This window comes from Protomyctophum bolini, assembly GCF_963924005.1.
Source record: "Protomyctophum bolini genome assembly, chromosome: 4".
NCBI lineage: Eukaryota > Metazoa > Chordata > Actinopteri > Myctophiformes > Myctophidae > Protomyctophum > Protomyctophum bolini.
The window spans coordinates 6,075,435-6,096,245 of record NC_137865.1 but is presented as its reverse complement, the minus strand read 5'-3'; the positions used below and the strand labels follow the sequence as shown (position 1 = coordinate 6,096,245).

Sequence of the window (20,811 nt, the reverse complement as noted above, 5' to 3'; positions counted from 1 at the left end):
GGAAGGAATCCTCTCATTCAGATTGAACATATTAATAAGACATGGTTGGTTATAATAATCTTGGTATTTCAACAGACTGACAAGAAAACGTGTCATCTGGATCTGTGTGTGTGCGTGTGTGTGTGTGTGTGTGTGTGTGTGTGTGTGTGTGTGTGTGTGTGTGTGTGCGTGTGCGCGTGTGTGCGCGCGAGTGCACGTGCGTGTGTGTGTGTGTGTGTTCCGGTCACGGACGCGTTTCTACAACAAAAAAAAACAAGCAAAAGCATTTCTTCTCTGGATCTCCTCTTTCATAAACACTCCTTCTTCTTCAATGTATTTGAGACAGTGAGAGGCTATTTCACAGCAACACAGTATCAGGAGCCATCTTGCAGAGAAAGCTAAGGAGCCGAGTGGAGCTGGGTTGGGCCGGAGTGTATTTCAGGAGCTCGCAGAGCCATTGGTCTGACTCGGAATCCACTTCCATAAACAGGACCTGGGCATTTTGCTGAGGCGTCGTAACTCACCCTATATACCCCATTTCATGTTTCACTGTGTGGTTGCGGCACTAGTACTCCTCTCGCCCTCCATCAGGTGTGTCTTAACTTCTTCTTCATCTTCTCATATAGGTGAGAAATCTACATGTCTTTTTTCCGCCCTCTTTCTCTTTTTTTTCCAGCTTTGTTTATTATTCCATCTCTCTCTCTCTCTCTCTCTCTCTCTCTGAGAATGGCCATCTTTATTCACAATTGGGGAATAAGATGTGGCAGTGAGTGACACAGAACTAGACACATTTTGACACAACATGCCATTTTAGAAACTGATTGACAGCAGGGCAGGGAAGACTTCAAGCAAAGCAGTATATTATTGTTAGTTCCTGGAAGTGAGTTTGACACTTGGATGTTTTTTGGTGACATTTGACCTTTTCCTGACAGACCAAGATTTATGCGTCCCATTCAGAGATAGACAGTGGAGTATGTCAAGTGGAAGCTGAGGCTTGTAATGGCTGATTAAGTTGTTAAAGGTGTTATCTTAAGCCCGCACTCTCCGGGTCAATGGATGTCTTGTGAAGAAGTGATTTGTACTGTAGTCGTCAGTTGTATCTTTGGATTATTGATGCTAGTATCCAGTAAAGCTTTTTTTATTAGATGGTTAATATATATCTAGATGTTATCTGAAGAGTTGTTCACCTAAAACATGACTTATTTTCTATCAATTACACAGCCTTGAATTCATGGAGATTTTTTGTTTTCGTCGCATTCCTGCTCAGTTTTAGACTCTTTGAGTCTCCTACCGGATAGACATCAAATTATTGGCTTAAGAATGCGACAAAAACAACAGTCTCCTTGAATCTAAAGCTTCATGGGGTGTGTAAGTGTAATTGATAGGAAATGTGTCAGTTTTTGGGTGAACTATGTATACTCCTTTAAGCCCAGGTAAACGGAGGTCTTGTAAAGAAATGGTTTGTACTGTAATAGTAGTCGTCAGTTGTATTTTTTGGATTCTTGACACTATCCAGTAAGCTTTTTCATTAGCTGGTTAATGTAATTTATGTGGGGTTTTTTTTCTAGATGTTTTGTTATTATTCCATTTGGAAATATCCCTCGTCAATGAGTTATCTGCATATACTTTTCAATTATCTAGAGTAAGGTTGACTATTGGAGTGGAGGGTTAGGAGATGTAATGATTTTTTTTATGTAGCTAAAGACATGGGCTATTTTACATTAGTTGGTTTAAGTGTGACACATTTTCACCTGGTGGTGTAATAAACTATGATGTACGCTGTAGTATCAATTATACTTCTTCTAATCTAAATCTATATGAATCTAAACGAATAATCCATAATAGAAAGTTTGATAAGCACTTGTGGTATTAATAATGTTAACTTAACATTAACATTGTTAAGTATAGTATGTTCAGGCATTTAGCACACGCTCTTAATCCAGAGTGATTTACAGTTGGCGAGGTCAACACGAGGTAACAAAATGCATAGAGACAGTGCAGCACCTCAGTATTCTATATATTTATATGTAAAACCAAGAACCTGTAATGAGTCTAAACATTATAATATGAAAAAAATAAAAGTATGTGCATTGAAACATTATTTTACTTCATTTAATTAATTGGGTTTATTGGGAGATATTCATATTCAAGCGTCATGAAAAAAAAACCCCAAGCTTCTCATAAACACTGTGGTCAGGGACCACCTGATACCGTCCGTCCAGATTTAGTTCAATCATCATCATCATCGCAGAGCTTCAGCTGTGGTGAGAAAGATCGTGTATCTCAAAAGAATCTGGAGGCTCGGCAGAAGTACAGTAAACCACCCTCCATATCAATCTGCCTCAATGTGTCTGAACAGCCTCATCATCAGAAACCAGCAACATATACCAGTCAGTGGTGGAAGGTAACAAGTACAAGTACAGTACAAGTACTGTACTAGTGTACTTAAGTACATTTTTGAGGTACTGTGTGTCGCATTGCGATGCAGAGCGAGCTATTTTCAAAAAGGTTTATTGGAAAACTTGTGAAATCGGACATTCTGCACAGTGGGTATACTTACTTTTGGTACTTGAAGTAAATTTTGATGCAAATACTTTTGTACTTGAAATCCAGACTTCTATCAGAAACTGACAACATACTGTCAATGTCTAAAGCCTCGTTTATTTATACACCGTAGTGCCATGGAATATAAATAAAGCTTAAATGGTAGGGTAAGTGATTTCCCTTGGGTAAAATAAGTGTTAAATAGCGCATAATTATGATAGTACTCGTAGTGTTTGTTGAGTAACGGGAGTCTCCAACCTCTCCAGCTCTTTATTACACAAGGAGATGCATTTTCAGGTCGGGATACCAATTTTATCCAATCAGGATAGAGGACTAAGACAGGATACAGATTAAACAAATGGAATTGGAAGTGAGGGTACCTATACTACCTATAGGGGAGAACATGCAAAGTCCACACAGAAACCCCCACCTATAGGGCTCTGATGACACGGAGGAGAGAACAAGCCCACGGCATTTCCGGCGGGGAATCGAACCCGGAACCTTCTAGCTTTGAGGCGGACAGGGCTACCCAAAACGTTTTGTTTTAACCAACAAAGTTCTACAGATGTTTACAAGTGTTTCCCTGTGTTTTTTTTCTTCTGTGCAGTGTGGTGAACCAACAAAACTGTCAATATGGCTGATGGGTAAGTCTCACAGAAATAGTTTTTTGATTGACTCAAATGGTCATGACAAGCCTAATGTTATTTGCGATGCTATGTATATATACTACAGTATGCAGTTCAAAGATATTGCCACCTTTTCTTTCAATCTAATATTATGGTGGTGGTGGATGTGTGTGTATGCTGGATACAGTTATACTGTAGCACTTTGATTTGCTTCAAATGTAAAGTGGGTAATGTTTAATTATGTATTATTCTTAATCTGCACTTTCAGAGAAAAGTAAGTAATTCATTTAATATTTGGCAATCAATTCATGAATTTTCTAATCATTGCATACATCGTGTATGCAATGTATTTGTTTAAATGCAAAATACGTATTTGTTATCTCAAATACATTTCTCAGACGAGTATTTTGATTGACTTTTTTGACACAGTATTTGTATTTTTGTATCAAATATTTTCACCCATCTCTGCTGATGAGTGACTGCTGATATGTCAAAAAGAAAAACAAAAAGACCTTAAAGGTGGTTGCACACTGGACACGTTTTTTCGGAAAAACCGATGGAGAAACGCCACTGAGAATCCGAAAAACGTGCTCTGTGTGCAGTGACCTTAAGCATTGTATGATCAGTTTGCGATGATACAAAACAGCGACGTTAACATTTTCAACAATGAGCAGTTGAGACGAATAACAGTCTAAGTATTCTGACACCTCCCCAAAAAGGCCTAGCTATAGTTTCCTGACCCCTAATCCATTATCTATACATTATGGATACTTAGTGTGGACTTAGACGGTTATTCGTCTCAACTGCTCATTGTGAAGATGCTGTACTATCAGGGATAGGCAACAGGCGGCCCGTGAGTCTAAAGAAGGTATATTATTTATTATAATATACTGATACTCCATGTTGAGTGTGAGAGTGCAGGGAGAAATGCTGGCATGACAACATGGAGAGATATTGGCCCGGGGACAAACTTAGTTGCCTACCTCTGCTGTACATTATAGGCTGTAATTTGTACTTGCGGCATGACACTTGAAAGTTGAAATGTTTCATTTGTGTACAATAAAGCAATGGTGTGTAATGTATTCGATATGCACATGCTCAAGACAAAAGCATGCCGACAGCACGTTTAAATCTTGTTTAATGTCGAAGACATGAAACGCAGTTAAAAAGAGGCAAAAAGAGGGCCTGCATAAATGGAGCCACTTTATTCCTCTTTTTAAGTTTGTCCTCGGGGGTTCAACACCTTCGACCACATGGATTAGAGACACATTGGTCATGCTTCCATAGAAGACACACTGGCTTCTATGGAAGCCAAATGACTGAACTGAAGTCGTGGCGACTGAGAACTTGACTGTGCATTACCTTTCCTGCCCATGACTAACTAAGGCGGTGCGATTCATACTCCTATTTTAGAGCCGAATAAAAGTCGGTTCGGCTATGTAGACGTCATTTGAGGTTCGGGGGGGGGGGGGGGGGGGTACCGTCCTAAAGTCGCCCATTCGGTGCTACTGAAAATTTTAAATGGGAGTATGAATCTGTAGCTAACAAAAACGCTAACAAATAGTCCTTATCGTTTTAATTCTTGTTATAAATCCTATTTCATGACAGGAAAAAGATGCCATCAAGTCGCAGCAAGCACTTGAAGGTGAATCTATATGAATTGTCGATTTGTATCGGCGGTTAATGAATTCTCAAAGCAAGGAGTTGGAGAGTTGTACAACAATGTTTCAGTTTAAGAAAGTGTATAAAAGGGATTTTAAATCTTTTTTTTTGCTTTAATGGTTTTGTTCTCAATTTTTATGTTGTTTCCCATCCTTTTCATTTTGATGAATAATGGTGATGTACTGGTTGGCGACGCGTTGTAGATCTGCAATTTTCAAAAGATTCTTTTATACATGACAAACTTGAGAAATGGGACATATAATGAGCACTTTTACTTTTGGTACTTCAATTACATTTTGATACCATTACTTTTGTGGTTTTACTCAAGTAAAAGTATAACCCCCAACTGAGATGTGGGGCCTTTACAGTAGATGTATGTAATAATCTGTGTCGTGTCCGCGCAGAGCTTGATCCTTCAAATCGCTGCTCAATGGCTGGTGGACGAGTCGAAGGAACTGGTGCAGGCCAAAGCAGACTACATGGCTGAGAACGCCCCTAGCGTATCTATGAGTGGAGACTCGGCCGCATTGCAGGTATAACCATGGCTAAAATTATTATATGATATTATATAATATATATATATATATATATATATATATATATATATATATATATATATATATATATATATATAATATATATATATATATATCAATACGTTATGTAATAAAAATAATAATAATAATAATAATAATAAATAAATAATAATAATAATGTAAAATATCTGTCAACAGGAACTTTGTAAAAAGCTTATGGCACAAATTGACAAAGCTGATGAGGAACGGTATGACCTGGAATCAAAAGTGGGAAAGGGCGACAAAGAGGTAACTATTATTCCAGCTTCGACCGCATTTGGAGACCCATTTATGCTTGGTTGCATGTAGGCCTGTCACAATGATTACATCATCACAATGATTCTGCATGATCATCGTTTCCATGATGCAAAACATCCATACGCACTGAAAAAAGAAGGGACTCCCGCACATGTTCTTCAAATGCAGTGAAGTAGTTTACGGCAACATTTTGCAACATTTTGGCCTATATACGGTCTTCTCATCAGGCTATCTTTTAAGGTCTTAAAATAGCTTGATGAAGGCCGTATATAGGCTGAAATGTTGCCGTTTCCTTAAATAAACTACTTCACTGCATTTGAAGACATAAGTGTGCGGAAGGAAGTCCCTTCTTTTTGTACGGTTTCAACGATAAAAACTAAATCCTTAAATCATGTAAAATCTCCTGATCGTGACAGTTGCATGTCGGTGTGTCGCCATGCATTTCTCTCCGCCAGTGCATGCTATATAGTGAGCACCCTGACTCCGTTTGACTCAGAATGGAACAGAGCCTTCATTAGTATCAGCGATAACACCTGTGAAGGAAGTATAGGGAAGGGCCCGCAAGTTCTTTGCAAAATGGCGTGTCTGCATAGAGTCCATTGTTCTCTCTCTCTCTCTCTCTCTCTCTCACAGATTGAGGACCTGAAGATCAAAATGACGGACCTGGGTGGCGTCAAGAAGCCCGCCCTGAAGAAGGTGCGCATGTCCGCCAGTGCCATGCTGTCTGCGCTGCTGGGCACCAAGCACACAGTGAACATGGAGCTGAGAGCCGGCCTGAAGCCCGTCGCCAAGGAGAAGAAAGAGGAGGTGAGGACAAGCAGAGAGATATATCTATCTATCTATCTATCTATCTATCTATAGATGCACCAAGTCTCTGTCTGTGTGTAGGCCTAATCCACGTAAATCGAGAACAGAACCGTTCATGTATATATACACGCATACCGGTATATATGGAGCTGGTCTGGCCAAGCATGCCTGACACAGAACTCCATATATACTGTAGGAATAAAGGTACACATAGAGAGACAGATACAGAAATCTCTTGTCCGGACACCAGTAAGACGCGCAAACGTGGGAAGCGAACGCAGCTCGTACATATTTGGGTTTTGGACGTATAGCTGCTTTGGGGACTCCTTATATGGTTATGGCTGAGTCATGGTGACGTAATCACTCAGCTCCATATATGGGCACAAAAGCGGGACAGACAGACAGACAGACAGACAGACAGACAGACAGACATGATCTGCTAGGTCTCATAGTAAGTGCTCACTGCATTCGCAAATACAAGTGTTTGACAAAGAACTCCAGAACTCCATTCATGGGCATAAAAAGAAATTCGACACACGTGTTTCACATTCGACACAGTGCAGTGCCTCCCCTAGTGGTCATAAATGAAGTGGACATCAAAATAAAAAAAATCTGTCAACCACTTTGTAATAGATTAGATGGGTTTCTTCTGTATACAAAACATTGAGACTGCACATGCAGGCAGGGCCGGTTGGGCCTTAGGTGGCGCTATAAGCGAGATTTGTAGAGTGCACCGCCCCCCCCCCTCGCACATGCACGCGCGTGCGATTTATAAGTCGAGTTTTAGGACATCTGGCGCGGTTTTGTTACGGTTCTACACCCATCTATCCTCGTGGAGGATTTAATACATTTTATTAACTTGCCATTTTTTGAGTTGGAATCATGCCTGGTAAATATATATATGCACTGTCTGCAGAGCCTTAAGTTTACTTGGGAAATCCAATCCATTTTTTGGTTGTTTATTTTTTCATTTTCCCTTCCGGTTCAACCCGGGCCGGAAGGGTCGGCTGTTAAGCCTGTCTCCTTGGCAACGCACAGCACGTAGAGGATTCATTTTTAGATGGTGGCGACTAACCCCCCCTAGTGTCTAACATTTGTCACCTCACCCAATGTGAATGTGTGGGTTGCCAGTTTCCCCGACCGATATCCCCCCACTTAAAGCAGAAACCAGTGCAGAAAAGATATATTTTTGGAGGGCTTAAGTGGCGCCCCTAAGAGGTGGCGCTCGAAGCGGCCGCTTCGTCGGCCTGTACTAAGGGCCGGGCCTGCATGCAGGTGCCGGTTTCATGTGATCAATTCCCAACAGATCCCCAAAACGTTTGTTTTAATAGGAGTGCTGCTGGTTTCAGTTCAGTCAACCTCCACTCTTGTGTGTGTTGTCTGGTGAGACGCAGAGACTCATATATACTTCACCCCGCCAACAGTGTTGCGCTCCGAGAATAGCTAACATACAAGCTCACATCGCATCGCCGATGCGGACGTTGTGAGCTTGGAGGTCTGCTGTTCGCCGATCCACCCTATCCACCCTAAACCATCTTCTTCCACACTGAGTTAGGGTTTTTTTTTTCTATGACCACTTTAACATTGCATCTAATGAGCGATCGGTTTCTTTTGCCCCCGACCTGCGCGCGCATATACGTTCTTATCAGTGTGACGTCTGGAAATGCGTCTATACACTTTGTTGTATATATATGACAACCAGCCACAGAATAGCTGATCGATTGCAGTTTTCCAATACGTTTGGAAATGTAAAATGGCATTTGAATTGGTTAACACCGTGAAATCCGTGTCATTTTAGATTTTAACCATTATTTTATACTCTGCCTATTAAAAAGGTAGCAGCACGAAAAGTCTGAGCACTACTGAACACTGTAACTTAGGATTTACTAGACAGAATCGGCCTCAGGCCTTAATGGGTTAAGTTCACCCTAAAAATTGATTTTCTTTAATCAATTACACACCCCATGCAGCCTTGTTTTTTTTTTGTCGCATTCCAAAGCCAATAACTTGATGACTCTGTCCTACCGAGACTCCTATTGACTGATGACCCGGTCCTCAAATTATTGGCTTTTTTTTAAACTCCACTAATTCAAGGCTTCATGGGGTGTGTAATATTAATTTTTGGGGGCGAGCTACTTCTTTGCAAGGAAGGCGGCGATTCCTCATTCGTCAAAAAAAACATGCCACCATCTTGTCTCCGCAGCCCGCAGATGCCGCCGGCGACTGGCGCGCAAACATTGAGGAGAAGGCCGACAGGAAGAAGATGTTTGAGGGTTAAACGCCACCATCGTCAACACTCTTGTTTTGTCCTGCTGTCCTATTTTATGAACTTCATACTTCACTGTCTTATTTCTGTGTTGGATGCCCGCCCAGATGTTCTACCGCCAGATGTGTATTTGGTCTCAAAGTCCCATAGAGCTATAATACTGCAAATTCACACGCGTATGACCTCGCTGTTGTTGCTTTTCTTCTGCATCAGGGCGAGGGCTTTTCAGATCGGTTTGCAAAGATGTCCCCGAGCCGCCCCCCAGATGGTTCTCTGTATTTCGCCGGTGGTTTATGTTTTTGTTGCACATAGTCTGGTGTGAGGAGGGGGAGGAGGAGAGTATGTATTGGTTTATTGGTAAGTTTCTGTTGCCTCTCAATGCTTATTTCCATCTTGAAAATCTTTTAAACATTCAGGGAACACATCAATGCAACCACCAAGTTGTAAAATTGTATACAAAATGAAATAAATTTGTTAAATACGATAAAAAAATTTGTATAATGTTTTCTGTGTGCGAGTGTGTGCGCATACGTTTTATTCTTTGGTTGAGGCATTAAGCATCACTTCTATTCTGCAGTTTAGTTCACAAATCATTCCATCTGATTGTTCAAATATCATTTGTAAAGATAAAAAAGATTTGGTCAAATAACTTTTGAATATAGGCTTTTTCTCCTGCATTGGAGCTGTATCACAACTGATTTATAGGCCTATTACCTGTTGATGATGATTATCATCATCATTATATTATTATTATTATTGGGGTCAGCTAATAAACTAATAAAATTAATCTCAAAATACATTTCTAAAACTATACATTTCAGTGTGTTTGTAAAGATGTCTAGTAACACATCTGACAAAGATTGAAATTCAGTTCAGTTCAGCAGCTGTCACAGGAGAATCTGTGACAGCTGCTGAAAGTTGGGGTACCATTAAGTAACCTATATGCAGGCCAAAAGAAATATATAAATAATATTCTGCTTTAAGTTAAAACATTCTGCTTTAAGTAGCATGTGGGGGTCAAACTAGGAGATTTTAATGATTCAGACTCAATCTGGCCCGCATTGTTTTCCTCAAAGGAAAACATAACAACTAACAACCCCTTATTTTCATTGTGTCATCTCAAAGTAGGCTACATAGGAGTCAGAGTGACACACATACAGCAGTTTAAAAACAATGTAATTCATGTCAGTTTTAATATAATTCGACATGTGTTTCAAGTTTCGGCCCTATACGCTGACTTTATCGAAGGCAGTACAGCCCTCTGGGAAATAACGATAGATAAGCCTTTATTGATCCCTGGCAGTGTAGCTGTGTGCAACTTTGGGCTTGTTTGCCTTTAAAGTATAGCTTGTAAATATTGGTAGTTGTGTTGTGTTTTTGGGAGGGCTTGTGAATATGTATTTGTATCCCCCATCGGAAGACATTTTGTGCCAGGGCACAGCCATTTCCGAAAATATTCATATAAATAATGTTCAGACTGCACTGCAGCCAAGTCAATACTGAGCTGCTGGCCATCTGCACTCCATCTCTGAATGAGTAGAACAGATGTAGTCTATCAAAATTTAAAGTGATATAATATGAATGAATATAATATACTGTACATCTATGATTCGCTATATACATATCGGCAGCGGCAATGAGTACGGCCGGGTGTACAATATTACCGTTGCTGTCGGGCAGAAATCTCTTATCTCCATATATTGACTTCTTGTGTTGTTGTTTTTTCATAAAAAAGTAATGCCCTATACTTGATCATACTACAGCATCAAAAAGTAGCAGATCTGCAAGCTCAAAACGCAGCGTGGACCGACGCTTTTTGAACTTGTAGATCTGCTACATTTGCTATTTTTTTATTTGAATCCTGAAAAGTAACAGTTTTGGTCATATGAGGTTTCCACCGACGATTTGAACAATGAATGAAGAACGGATATACGGATACAGTTTATCAGCAATGCATGTAACAATGACAACAGTACAGTCTATGGGTATTGTAACGTAACGAGTTACATTTTACTCGGATACATTTACACAAGTGAGTGTTGTTTCAGTGCAACATATCTGTGAAGAAAAACCCTTGACTTTGACCCTTTTGTATGTGCGCCACGGAATGATGTAGCCAAATGATTTGGATACAATGCTCCCGTTAGGCAAGTTCCTTTTTAGACCAAGTCTATGGACTTTTTAGGACAAATTTTGTTCACTAAAACGTCCAGGACAAGTCAATGGCAAAATCATGTGACGTCTGTGTGACCTGACGTGGGACGTGGGTCAATGTAATTACAGTACATATGCACAACTGAGAACATGCAAATTGAGCAATGTTATACACGATCATGGAAAAAAGGTGCCCCTCACGTCACACCAGTGTGATTTTTCTTAGCCCCTCCAATGCATGGCTTTACGAAATGACATCATGTGGCAGCTGAGTCAAACGTTTAGAGTCTGATTAAAAATAACCGGTTGCCAGCCAAGTTATGGACTTTAAAGGGCCACTTCACTCCTTTTGCAACCTTATTTTAATGATGTTTGGGAGACAAGAAACACATTCCTGGGGTTTCCACGTGCGGTTATATGTGTTTTCTCTTTTCTATGCTTTTTTTTTAATATAAAAATATATTTTTTATTTATTTTTTCGGTAATATGTGTTTTTAGATATTTTAGTATTTCAAAGTGTCCATGGGCTCCATGATGTCATGGACACTGGGCTCACTTACTTCCTGGACTACATGTCTCAGTAAGACAGCCCTCCCCTACCCTATAGGACTCATCATTGTACTCTGCACGCTCAGTGGGTTGGTATACTCCTTAACGTCTCGCAGGTTGCTACATTGGTATATTCTCACTGATAAAGCCATTCTTGGTAAACTCCCACTTCACATTTTGTTCTAAATTTGAAACTTGTCCAAAACTCTCTCAACCTCAGATCAAATGCTTGGCTGTGCTACGTCGTGCCCCCAACTAAATCTGAGGCTGGGGAAAAAAAAGCCTTGCTTATTTCGGACCCTGGTCTTGGAATGACCTACAGACCAGACTCAAACTGGCTGCTGTGATTCCCCTAGTGAGCTTCAAAAGGATTGCCATGGGCAAACTGCATTTGCGTTGACATAATATGTTCTCTTGCTTTTTAGTTTACTAAGCAAATTTCGTTGCTTAGTTTTTATTTAGTAGTCTTTATTGGTTTGCGTTAACGTCCCTGTCCTCCCTTTGAGTGTCTTCCGTAGTGGGTACTGTATTTATGAGCATTGCATGTTTGTCCTGTTTTTTTGTCTTGTATTTATCGTTACTGGCAGAGCTGTGTCACTTATTTTGCCTCTTCTCTTGGCCACTTCATGTAAAAGAGACTTTCAGTCTGTCTCAATGTGCTTTTTACTGGTTAAATAAAGGTTAAATAAATAAGATCCAGAAGGAGGAGCAGTGCACTGTGCACCAAAGCATTATGGGAATTGTAGTCCAGGAACGAAGTGAGCCCAGTGTCGATGACATAACGGACCTTGAAATACTGAAATATCTAAAAACACAATTGCTGTTCCTTGGAGTGGCTGCACCACTCAAAAAAGCATATTCTACATTACTACAGTGACAGTGTGCCTGGGGAATTTGACGTTGTTTGGTCTAGCGGACCAGACAGACATGACAGACAGCTTATCCTCTTTCAGAGCCACACCATTGAATAGGAGGGGGTCCAAGTACAGACCCCCTTTAGGGTAGGGCGGTCGACAAAGTGCATACTGTAAGCCCACTTAAACCCTACAAGTGGTTAATGCTTGGAGCAATGGAGTCCAATGCTTGGACTAAAACTAAGACAAAAAAATGTTCGTCGACTACCTTTTTTCATTTTCCATTTTCATTAAATGGAAACTAAATGAAAACGAATCTATGATGACTAAAAATACAAGACAATCTCGTCAACGAATAAAAACTAGACTAAAATGTTATGAAGGGACTAGTGGACAAGAGATCCAGTACAAGTCATTTTACTCTTGGTTGCATGCTGAAAATAGCCGATCTACAAGCTCACAACGCGCGGCGCGTTGTGAGCTTGTAGATCGGCTATTTTCAGCAAGTGTAAAATCAGCCATTACGACGGCATCAAGGCCCGACAAAATGCATTTTGTTCGACTAAATCAACTGTAGATTTAGTCGACTAAAATCGTATGATATTCAGTCGACTAAAACTAGACTGACACTAAAACATTCCAGGTGACTAAAATGTGACAAAAACTAAATGAAAACCATTCAAGAGACTATATGCCTAAAACTAAAATACTAAATTTGCTGCCAAAAACAACACTGGACCCCACTGTTCCCCAGTTCTCAGCGCCAGTACCTCACTCCTCCCACTGGCCGAGAGACACCCTACCGCTCCTCTTATGGTCACTGCGTTCTACATTTAACGGGTCTCTCCCCCCCCCTTCCCCCGGTACAGCCGGGACGGGATAGGTCTTACTAAAGTTACCCACAAGGAGCTTGAATGCCCGGCCTGGGGGCAACAAGATGTCTATGCTAAGAATAACCAGCAGGCCTCCTGGAGAATGCAGGCTGCTGGATGCCACAGCCTAGAGCTATGTTTGGGAGGCTCTGACTTCACTATCGTCTTTAACCCGTTAAAACCCATAGGAAGCATCTGTGTAATGTACGCTATTCATAGAACATTATGTTTTGTTCAGAAAACTGTTAAGTGGTTAACATTTTAAAAAAAATTAAATACTTTTTCTGGCTTTTTTCGGCAAAGACTGACGGGCTCGGGACTCGAACCAGCGGCACGCCGTCAGGCTGGATTGCCGGCCTATACTGTAGGTGCCATGGACCACTCAGCCACACGGCCCAGGCCCACATTACACATTTCTTTTGAAAAATGTTGAAAGTGTACATGTAAAAATGTTGAATAATTATAGGAATTGATTTTAAATTTGGAACAACATATTTTCAGATGGGGGTCGGCGGCCAAATACATAATTCTGGGGGTCCTATAGACATGAAATATTGAGCACTATACATATAGGTATTTCAGAAAACTGTCATGATTTAGAAGGAATTTAAAAATAAATTATGTCAGGCCTAAATGGGTGGTTAAAAGAAGCATTTTTCACTTTTCAGGATGCCACCACCACCGCTCTACTGGAACTCGGTGGGGTCGTTTGCACCATGTCTGGTCCTATACTGATTTCATTTAGAGTTTTTCCGATACCAGTATCGGAAAATCTTCCGATACTGCTCAAAATGCTATCGGCAAGTATGCCAGTCATTGTCATGTCATTCTGATCGTTATTTATCACATGAGATTTAATTTACAGTCAATTTTTTGAATGTTGGTTGTTTTATACTCTTACTGTATTGTATTTACATGATTATTTCACTAATTTGCAGCTGCACTTGAACAATTATTCAAGGAATTCAAAGAAAGGACCCCTATATCATTGGTGGGAAAAGTACTCAATTGTTTTACTTAAGTAAAAGTACCAATACTGCAATTTATAACTACTTCGTTACAAGTAAAAGTACGGAATTGAAAATGTACTTGAGTAAAAGTACAAAAGTATCGGCATCAAAATGTACCTAAAGTACTAAAAGTAAAAGCACTCATGTTGCAGAATGTCCCACTTCACAAGTTCAAAATGTGTGCAAAATCTATTGAAAATAGCAGATCTACAAGCTCACAATGCGTCGCGTTGCAACGCATTGTGAGCTTGTGTAGATCATCTATTTTCAAATGGCCGAAATGTATATAGGGTTGAAGTGGTTAATGTATGTTTTCTAATCAAAACTTAAATCTCCAAAGTAACTAGTAACTATAAAGTTTTCAAATAATTGTAGTGGAGTAAAAGTTAAAAAAAAATGTCTCTGAGATGTAGTGGAGTAGAAGTAGAAGTACTGGAAAAATACTCAATTAAAGTACAAATACAAAATTGTAATTAAGTAAAAGTATTTAGTTACAGTACTTTCCACCACTGCCCTATATAACTCAGTGTACAAATGGAGCCATTTGATTCCCATGTCAAGGTCCAGGTTTACAGGGCCATGTTGTTGTTGTGTATACTGTTGGTGAGCTGAAACCAAAGCACGGACATTAACCTGGGCTGACTGTGTGTCATCGCTGCTCGGTCAACACGGATCAACCATACATTTTGTCAACATGTTTACACGTTAACCACTTAACCACATGAGCCCCGCTATAAGTGTCCCTATTCTAGGGTGACGATTTTGGCCGTGTATAGCCGATCTACAAGCTCACACAACGCATCATGTTGTGACGTACTTGTGAGCTTAAAGATCGGCTATTAGTATGTAGTATTAGTGTATATTAAGTGGTTAAACCGTACAGTCTATACTCAGGACGTTTTTGTGTTATCCTTTAAGCCCTAATGTCTTACTGTGTCATGTGCCGTTTACATTTCTGTCTAATAAGGTATTCCACCAATCAATCAATCAACCAACCAACCAACCAACCAACAGGGCTTTACCTTTGGCCCCCTACTTTAAATAGTGGGTCTCATTGTGACACGTTGAGAGCTTGTAGATCTGCATGTTTCACAGAATGTTGTCCACCTACTGTATGATGATGATGACATGCCCCGAATAGAAATACTAAAGGGGTTAAGAAGTGTCAACAGAAACATTTCTTTTGTTAGTTAAGAGGCTGTTGAAAACTCTATAGTCCACAATGATTCTAAAGCATTTTAATGGCATCTAGGGAAATAAATGAAAAGGGAATGACATTGATGAATGAAGAACTCTCTCTCTCTCTGCGAGTAAGTAAGTACATTTACTCAAGTACCGTACTTAAGTACTTTTTATTTTTTTATTTACTTTACTTGACTATTTCCAGTGTTCTACTACTCCACTACATCTCAGAGACAGTACCTTTTTTTTACCCCACTACAAATACTAGTTACTATTTAAACTTTGGCTATTTAAAAATAGCAGATCTACAAGCTCACAACATTTTGAGTACATTTTTGATTACTGGACTTTGACCTCGAAACTTGTATATTTCTACATTGTAGTATTGATAATTTGTTAGTTAGGTTAAAAACAAATTCTTCCACCAGTGTTAATTTGGCCCCTCTGCCTGGCATTGGACGAGCGCCAGGGAGTGGTGATGTCATGACAGGCATCAGTTTCCTGAGTCATATCCATGCCGTCGGGGTCGTGAAGGAGCAACAGTTTCATTTAACCCATTCTGACCCGAGATCAGATTCTAAAAATGTCTTCTACATCCTGACAGTTTTCATTCTGACCTGAGATCAGATTCTAAAAAAATGTCTTCTATGTCAGTCGCTCTTCGATTTTTCAAAAATAGCAGACCTACAAGCTCGTAGCGCGCCACTCGGTGGCGCGCTATGAGCTTGTAGATCTGCTATTTTTCAATAGCTAAAGCATAACATAGTGCTAACACCAAATGGGGTTCCCGCGCAAAATGGGTTAAGTAAAAGTATCAATACCGCAATGTGGGAGTGGTCCATATCTATGAAACATATTTTGAGAATAGCAGATCTACAAGCTCACAACGTTGTTGTTTGCTTGTACAGCAGATTGCCTATATCTTCAAATAGCCGTAGTTTAAATAATGTATGTTTCGTAATAATAATCCAAACTTACAAAGTAAGTAAGTAACTAACGTACGTTTTCAAATAATTGTAGATTTTCAAATAATAATAATAAGATTTTGGTGGAGTAAAAAGTACAATATCTGTCTCTGAGCTGTAGTGGAGTAGAAGTGAAAGTACAGAAAACCGGAAATACTCCAGTAACGTAAAAGTACCTTTCAAAGTACAGAGTACTTATAGTTACTTTGCACTCCACTGATTCAGCTGCATCCCGTGCATAATGATTGGCTTGGAGTCGAGACATTAAAATGCACGAGGGTATATAACTTCTTTTAAATAGGCCTGTGATGTTTTCCCGCGCGGCCGCCCACATGTGTTTTCTGTCACGACATCGCCGGCCTGCACGCGGCGTGTGAACGCGAGCTCTGCGAGGTTGTATTTACATTGTATAAGCTTCTCCTCCTCGGCCTGGTTATTATTTTTTGGTCAAAGGGAAGAGGCTCTACTAGTATCTCGGGTGAGAAAGGGAAGACAAAACCAAACAGATGTACTACTCTCAGGGACTTTCTTAACATGAGCTGGCTATATAGACCACAGGTCCATATGTAACAGAGTTTAGTGGGTGGGTTCCCACTTGCTTCCTAAGTAAGGGCACTTCTTAATTACTGGGGTTAGTGGGCGGAACCTCAGTGGTAAACAACACTAAACACGGGCGTCCAATGCGGTGGCAGTCTAAATGAGATTTGTGTTGTCTACAACAGATTGAACAACGTGACCAAATCTACTTTGTTGTAAACTAATTTATATCAGGGAGCAGACACACACACACACACACACACACACACACACACACACACACACAGAAGCTGCTACTGTCATTCTTTGTGTTTTGGCTTGAAACCATCGCTTTTTCCACTGTACTGTTCTTAGGGTGTCGTCCTTGACACAAATCAACAGTCAACTTCATCAGAAAAGATATAGGCTACAGTACAGTACCTGTCCTGGACACTTCAGGAGACTACCACCAAATAAAAATAAACTGGAGCACTTGACTGGTCTGCACATTCTTTATCTACCGACGTTTCGACTTTCATCTTCCTCAGAGTAAAAGAAAAGGAAAAGCTCTGAGGAAGTCGGAATTCGAAACGTCAGTCCACCGCCGTCAAACAATAAAGAATGTGCAGAGTGCGATTGATTTATTGATTTTTTTTTAATTTCACAGTATGGGTACATTTCAAACGAAAGCGCAAGTCAATACAAAAACTGTTACTGTGGACGAGACCATGATTAACCCATTCAGTACGGGAACCCCTTTTGGTGTTTTAAGCATTATGTTGTACTTTAGCTGTTGAAAAATAGATAGATCTACAAGCTCATAGCGCGCTACGAGCTTGCAGGTCTGCTATTTTAGAAAAATCGTGAACACCAAGAGAATTGACTGGTGATTCTTAGCCATAACAATTTGGTCCAGACTATGAATAACGCTTAAGTCTAGAGGGTTTAAGTGGTTAAGGTTGAGTTCAATGTAAAGGTTCAGTTTTCCTATAAAGATTAACACAGTATAATAAAGTATATCCGGGCGGCCATAGCCAAATGGGTAAAGAGAGAGGCCTCCTGGGAATCAGAAGGTCCCCGGTTCAACCCCACCTCCCCGGGCCCACCCAGTCTGTGGTGTCGAAGTGTCCTTGAGCAAGACACATTAATAGCACTGACGGCTCCTAATACTTAGGAATAGGATGGACTTATAAAGTATATAAAGACAGTGGGTGGTGTCTGTAATATAGACCCTTAATCGGGCAAAGAAAAAACATGGGCAGGAAAATAAATGGATGAGACACTGGGAGGAGTGATATGCATGCGATACTGTGTAAGGTGTTGATTCCGTCGACTAAAACTAAGACGAAAAATGTTCGTCGACTACCTTTTTTCACTGAGGAAAACTAAATGGAAATTAAATGAAAACAAAGCTATGATGACTATATACTGACAATTTCGTCAAGAAATAAAAACTAGACTAGATGTTAGGAAGGGACTAGTGGACAAGAGATCCAGTACAAGTCATTTTACACTTGGTTGCATGCTGAAAATAGCAGATCTACAAGCACAGTTGTGAGCTTGTAGATCGGCTATTCTCAGCAAGTGTATAAACAGTCACTACGACGGCATCAAGGCACCGCCAAAATACATTTTAGTCGACTAAAACTAGACTAACACTAAAACATTCCAGGTGACTAAAATGTGACTGAAACTAAAATGAAAACTAATTGAAGAGACGACGACTAAAACTAAAAAATCTAAATGTACTGCCAAAAACAACACTGGTTTCTTATACTGTATAGCTAGTATCAGCCTGTCCACAGCAGGCACAGTCCGTCAAAACCTAAGGGTCAGTCCACCGTCAAACGGTTGGTTGGAGAGCTGACGGCTCTCACCAGACGTGACCCATGACTCAGCGTCGTCAGGCTAACAGGGAAAACGAGGAGGGCCGTGCAGAATGGATCGCCTTGTCATCGTGGCACATTACCAAGTTGACCCCTAAGGCTCATATTATTAGCCAGCCCACATGAGCTCATATACCGTAGACTAGAAATGTAAGCATGTTTCGATGCTCAGACTTCTTCCTGTATGAATATTCAGTGGCCTCCAGATCCCGCCCGTCCGGGGTCCTGAGAAGGGCAGCTGGCGAGAGGTCTTGTCTTGGTAAGGGGCTAACCACACACCCCCCCCCCATGGTTTACGGATCAAGAGGGGAGACTACATTCCCACCAACAATGGCTGCAAGCGCTGGAACGCCAATAAAATATTTCCTTACAAAAGAATGCAGAGGCTTTTTTTTGTCATTATGGATAGTGGTGATGATGCCAGCACACAGCAGAACATTGGACATTTGCAGTGTACAGAGTCCAAAGGTCAGGTTTACTATTAGTATTGAGTGGTTAAATGTCTGAAAATACACATTAAAGTGAATAAAAAAAAACCATTGATGATGCTGCGGTCAAACAAGTCTATGAAGCTATATCTATGAAAACCTTTTCATCCTTTATAGAAAAACGCCAGAAACAATATTTATTTTCAAGATAATTGCAGAGGTTATTTTGATTTGTATTAGTGGCGACTGGTGATGCCAGCAAACTGAACATTTGGCTGAGTAGATGACAGTTCAATGACAAGTCAGTAGGGGGCGTGTTTGTGCTGTTTTGACTGAAGTGAGTGCAACCCCTTTTTTACCCTGAAACAGAATCCATGGACAAGCAGCAGCTGAGTGAGCTGACCAGTGGTGGAACCATGGAAAGTAACTGAATAAATGTACTGTACTTAAGTACAATTACTAATACTTCAATACTTACAATACTTTCCAATATCTCTACTCCACTACTATCTCAGAGGAAAATATTGTACTTTTACTGCACTATAATTATTTGAAAACTTTAGTTACTTATTAGTTGATTATTATTACATAACATATATACATTAACCACTTCAGACATATACAAAGATTTGCAACGCATTGTGAGCTCGTAGCTCAGCTACTTCCAAAAGATGTTGCATACACTTTGAAAACTTCAAAATGGGACATTCTGCGCAGAGAGTACTTTTACTTCCAACAGATAGTCAGATACATTGCAGTATTGATATCTTTACTTAAGTAAAACATTTGAGTACTTTTTTACACTACTGCAGCTGACTGCCGTGGATTTGGTTCAAACACACAATCTGTAAAAAATTACATTCACAATGCCTCCAAGTATAGATCTCAAAAGCCTTCAAAGGCCTCTCTCACCAGAGCAGACTGTAAAAAAATATAGTGATCACGAATAAGACAAGGCTTTGGTATTTGACAGAACGCAATAAGCAGGCTTTACACTATAGTTTACACACACCGGGTCCATTTACCCTGTGCATGGTAAAATCGTTTTCCCCAACATTTTTCCGTTCTCCTAAATCTGCTGAATCAAATACCCCCCCGCCCCCTTTTTGTGCATGACTTCATCCATAGCATTATGTTCCCTCTACAGACCTCATGACTGGAACACAAACGGGACCCCTGATAAATGACCCAGGCTTGCAAAGTCATTTGGGGCCATTATGTTCGCCCCGTGGAGGTCATCGTAAAAAAGTTCAAGGAGTGCCATTACATTTAGTGCCTGCTCAAAATCTCATTAAGGGCTACTCTTTATTTGCCCATGGGTCGTCCCCATATGGTTTCACTTTGTCCTTTAAAATGGGACCTATATATATGGCGGTTTTTCCTCCCAAATAGGTGGATTTCTTTAACCGTGGTCAACCTGGTGCTCCCATTCTCTGGTCGGGCTTTAGGGTTGTCAATATGCATAAGGGGGGGAATAAAGACAAGCGTTTCGTGAGACAGGAGTTATATACAATCAAGTATAAAATAGGGCTTACTGTTAATTGAATTAATTCTTCATCGTGCAAAGTACAAAGTATAAAAAGTGGTTAAAACAAAAGGTATACAGACTACGTTAGACCACATGCACGTTGTCATTTTGTGTATGGATGTGGATTTATTTAATTTTCAGTCGGACCGT

At 40.3% G+C, this 20,811-nt stretch overlaps 2 protein-coding genes across 4 annotated transcripts in view; both read left to right on the top strand.

Moving 5' to 3' along the window:
- Nucleotides 1-20,811, top strand: part of LOC308314372 (troponin I, fast skeletal muscle-like) — a 128,257-nt gene that overhangs the window by 32,817 nt on the left and 74,629 nt on the right. The gene's annotated exons all lie outside the window — the stretch shown is intronic.
- Nucleotides 518-9,209, top strand: LOC308314371 (troponin I, fast skeletal muscle-like). 3 transcript variants are annotated; one of them, XM_080761972.1, is made up of 7 exons: nucleotides 518-605; nucleotides 3,131-3,171; nucleotides 4,765-4,794; nucleotides 5,216-5,344; nucleotides 5,546-5,635; nucleotides 6,278-6,451; nucleotides 8,655-9,209. In XM_080761972.1, the coding sequence occupies exons 3-7, from the start codon at nucleotides 4,765-4,767 to the stop codon at nucleotides 8,727-8,729; spliced, it is 498 nt and encodes a 165-aa protein (XP_080618098.1). In that variant the 5' UTR covers nucleotides 518-605; nucleotides 3,131-3,171; the 3' UTR covers nucleotides 8,730-9,209. The 3 variants fall into 3 exon arrangements, with proteins under 3 accessions (XP_080618098.1, XP_080618099.1, XP_080618097.1); XM_080761973.1 differs by having other exon boundaries at nucleotides 523-605; nucleotides 3,128-3,171; XM_080761971.1 differs by having other exon boundaries at nucleotides 535-605; nucleotides 3,131-3,167; nucleotides 4,758-4,794.

Bases quoted from the DNA above. Each gene is read 5' to 3' on its own strand.
- LOC308314371 (XM_080761971.1), top strand. The intron at 5,345-5,545 runs GTATAACCATGG...ATCTGTCAACAG, and splicing joins GAGACTCGGCCGCATTGCAG to GAACTTTGTAAAAAGCTTAT. The intron at 6,452-8,654 runs GTGAGGACAAGC...TTGTCTCCGCAG, and splicing joins CCAAGGAGAAGAAAGAGGAG to CCCGCAGATGCCGCCGGCGA.